Source organism: Pinus tabuliformis, chromosome J, assembly GCF_031772625.1.
Source record: "Pinus tabuliformis cultivar Carrire ecotype Pingquan chromosome J, CPIR1, whole genome shotgun sequence".
NCBI classification, from domain to species: Eukaryota; Viridiplantae; Streptophyta; class Pinopsida; order Pinales; family Pinaceae; genus Pinus; species Pinus tabuliformis.
Window position 1 is genome coordinate 1,402,876,732 of NC_142295.1, and position 4,298 is coordinate 1,402,881,029.

Here is a 4,298-nt window from a genome sequence, read left to right on the forward strand (position 1 = left end):
ACTCAAACATGATCATGGACCAATGTCTAATAACCAGAACCACGAAGTGATGAAAAGCATTTAATTACAATAAAATTATACTAAATCAAATATTAGGTATTGATGGGATCAATTCAAATATGACATGGACCACTGAACCAATAACCAGAGCCACAATGTGACGGCAATCGGTGGATTGATAATAAATTATAAGGAATATATCCGTCAACCGGTTAATATTAATAAAGTTAATATTAATGAAGTTTGAAAGAATGTACATTATCTAATATAAATGGCGAATACATCCTCACCAATAACGATAAGCTTGAATGAAACATAATGATCACTAATTGAAAAATGGATGAACAATTCCGTTGTTTTATATTTATAATAACACTATATGCGTTTAAATAAATTTGTTTATAAGTAATAATAATAATTTAAATTATTAATAGGTAAACGTAAATGTAATAATCGTTTAAAGTTAACGTTTCTAATCTAAGAAAATGTATGGTAAATAAATACAAATATAGGTATGATAAATAAATAATTTTTTTTATATATTTATTTCATAAATCACTTTATATTTAAAGAAAATTCAAAAAATATGTTTTATTTAGGTGAAACCTATAGGCCAAATACCATGGTAAATACAGGAGATATGATAAATAAATAAAATATAAATAAATCAGAGGTATGATAAATAAATAAAACCTTTTTTTATATTTACTCCATAAACCTTTTTATATTTAATAACACTAAAAAAAAAGTTTTATTTATGTGAATTATATTTGCTCCATAAACCTCTTTATATTTAATAACACTCAAAAAAAAAATTTATTTATGTGAAGCTTATAGGCAAAATTTTTATTAATATCATAGAAAAAAACATTATTAACCCTAATATTAATATCAAAAAAATCGTAATCATCCGATTTATAATAAAACACAAACTTTAAACACCTCATAAAGTTGCTTTAAAACAAAAGCGAACCATCTCACATCAAATATTTTGACAAGAATTTTTGGTAACTCTGTCTAGTAATTAAGGCTCGCCCAGTTTGAATGCCCTTTGTACATATCCCACCCAACAAAGTGCTCACATAAAACTCCAAACAAATCTGTCCTACTAACTGACTTCCTTAATCATAGAGATGAAAAGGGAGACGGGCTGTAGGAACCGCGAGCAGTGGCACTTCCTTGTGCATTGTCAGACCAAAGGCTTCTGCCATATCAAGCTTCTCGGCCGACTGGCCATCCGGAAGACGCAACTCAAACGACTGGAGTAAGGTGGCGAGCATGAGCTGAATAATGCGGAGCCCCATGCTCATCCCCGCACAGATCCGTCTACCTGCACCGAACGGTATCACCTGGAAATCGCTACCCCTAACATCAACACTGCTGCCAATAAACCTGTCAGGATCGAAATCCAGCGGCCTCTCCCACACGTCCAGGTCGCGCTGCATACCCCACGCGTTCACTATTAGTCGCGCATTCTTGGGTATGTAGTAACCCTCAATCTCACACGCCAACGCCGCCATTCGAGGCACAAGGAGAGGAAACGGGGGATGCAGCCTTAATGTCTCTTTTACCACGGCTTGTAGGTAGGGAAGGTTTTGGAGGTCTGACTCCTTTACCCTTCTCTCTTCCCCTTTCATCGCGGAATCTAATTCTTCCTGACATCTCCTCATCATTTCTGGGTGACGTATCAACTCCGCCACTGCCCATTCCACCGTGATTGAAGTTGTGTCTGTTCCTGCTAAGAACATGGTCTGAACAACATATATAAATCGTAGGTAATAAAATAAATACCTCACCAACAAAATTGTCAATTTAATGCAACATTGCTATGGCGATAATAATATTAATTTAGAATCTATATTGATTTGAGAATATTTTGAGATCTAAGATAGGGTTGGCTTCCAATTTTTTTCCTAAAATTCACCCTATTTAAACTAAACACTTTCCAATACCCTGCGCAGCAGAACCATTTCGAAAAAAAAAATCGAAGAAAACATTTCGGTTAGTTAACATGAAGACAAGTTGGGTTTGAGATTGGCAAATTTTCATGCAATTATGAATTTAAGAAGACTCACCTGTAAAAGGCCCTTAATATCATCACTCGTGAGCTTCCCTCCTTCGCCATCTGCATTATTTCTAAGAGGCCAAAGCGTACTCAGAAAATCTCTATTACCTCCTCCATTACACGAGGCACTTTGGCTTTCCTCTATCATCTTACTTAAGAGCTCATCGAACCTATTGTGCAGATTCTTCATCTTGGTCCGTATGCCCTGCAGATCCATCCAACCTAGAAACGGCACAAAATCGCCAATAATAAACTTCCCGGCCAAATCAAAACACTCCACCACCATTTCCTTGAACTCGCTCGCCTTCGACCCCTGGGAATCGAACATGCGCTTGCTCAACATAATCTGCCCGAGAATGTTGGCAGCGCAGGCGTTGAGCAGCTCGCCAAGGTTCACGGGCACGGCCTTTCCCTGTCGCTCGTGTTCGAGAATCGACTTCACCAGTATCCCGATCTCTGCTTCCCGCACGGCCTGCAGATCGTCAAGGACCTTTCCGCCCAAGAGATGAATGTTACAGACCTTGCGCATCATTCTCCACCGGGGGCCGTAGGGAGCCGAGACGAGGTCTTTAGAGTCGTAGCCAAAGTATTTGGTGACTGAGGTGCCGGGGCGGTACGAGAAGTTGAGGTCGTTCACCTTCAGGCACGCCTCCGCTACATTTGGCGACGAGACGACCACGGTGTCAGTTGTCCCGAGCTTCAAATACAGGATCGGACCGTATTGCTTGGATAGCTGATAGAGCGAGTGATGGGGCTGGTTGCCCAGAAGTGGAAGGCTGCCGATCACAGGCCATCCAAACGGACCCGGGGGAAACCGTTTCCTCGGAATCCGTTTCACCACGCAGATGAGGCCGATTAGCAGGAGGATCACAGTCAGCACTTGGCTCAGCCTCGCAACAGAGCATTGCAGAAAATCAAAGAGTAGATCCATGGCTTTCAATTACTACTATTGTTCCTTCTTTGGAAAGTTCACGATATTTGATGTGGATTCTAATTCGATTACTTACTTCTCCATAATTGCAAGTGCTCGATTGATGAATGCAGTATTTAGAGTACGAAATGAAAACGCCAAGAACTTGAAAAGAGGCATAACGGACACGGATGAGATAATTTTAAGGTTTAAATATTAACTTATTAATAAATTAATTTTGGCTTTATGAATGTCTTTACTTTGATTTCATATGACTATTACGATTTAAATATTATTTTATTAATAAAAGAAATCACATTTTTATACAGTGATATGAGGTTTAATGGTAAGTTTCGCTGGGTGAAATTCACGAGATGAAGGTTCAAATCTCAGAGTATATATATGCCTTGTTGTGTCTTGGCTAGAAGAGTAAGTGACCCTATTGTGCCGCTTGCGATTATCCTAGATTTAAAAAAAAAAAATTACATTTTTCAAAACGTTTATATTCTGTTTTGCTTTATTGAATGGCTTTCCTTTCATTAAGTTTTATAAATAAAAATTTTAAATAAAATTTATGATAAAATCTCAATTACTAAACATAATTCACTTTCTTATCTTTTGGGTTTCTAAACAAAAATTGATTATAAATTTTATGATAAAGCCTCAATTATTTTTATACTAATAATAATATTTAAAGCTTTATCACAAGACTCAGCACTTATTCACAAATATTTAATTATAAATTCTATTAATAGTATTTAAAGCTCTATCACAAGACTCACAGCGTTATTGATACTTGATGACAAATATTCAATTACACAAATTTTATTAATAGTATTTAAACCTTTATCACAAGACTCACAACATTATTGACACTGAGTGACAAATATTCAATTACAAATTCTATTAATAGTATTTAAATCTCTATCACAGATTCACAACATCATTGATTTTAAAAGTGACAAATATTCAATTGCAAATTCTATTAATAGTATTTAAAACTCTATCACAGATTCACAACATCATTGATTTTAAATTTTATATTATAATAATAATAATTTTTTTGAAAGCCTTATCACACATTCCCAGACATAATTCACTTTCTTATTTTTTGGGTTTTTAAACAAAAATTGTTTATAAACTTTATGATAAAGCCTCAATTATTTTTATACTAATAATAATATTCAGAACTCTATCACAAGACTCGCAACATTATCAACACTCTGTGATAAATATTCAATTACAAATTTTATTAATTGTATTTAACAATATTAACACTATGTGATATATATTCAATTACAAATTTTATTAATTGTATTTAAA

The 4,298-nt window shown here is 35.2% G+C and overlaps 1 protein-coding gene across 1 annotated transcript; it reads right to left on the reverse strand.

Moving 5' to 3' along the window:
- Positions 1 to 914: 914 nt before the first annotated feature.
- On the reverse strand, positions 915 to 3,082 carry LOC149232607 (flavonoid 3'-monooxygenase CYP75B137-like). The gene is made up of 2 exons (XM_089376523.1): positions 2,076 to 3,082; positions 915 to 1,751 (listed from the first exon to the last, which is right to left on the reverse strand). The coding sequence occupies exons 1-2, from the start codon at positions 2,994 to 2,996 to the stop codon at positions 1,122 to 1,124; spliced, it is 1,551 nt and encodes a 516-aa protein (XP_089232649.1). The 5' UTR covers positions 2,997 to 3,082; the 3' UTR covers positions 915 to 1,121.
- Between the last annotated feature and the right edge of the window lie 1,216 nt (positions 3,083 to 4,298).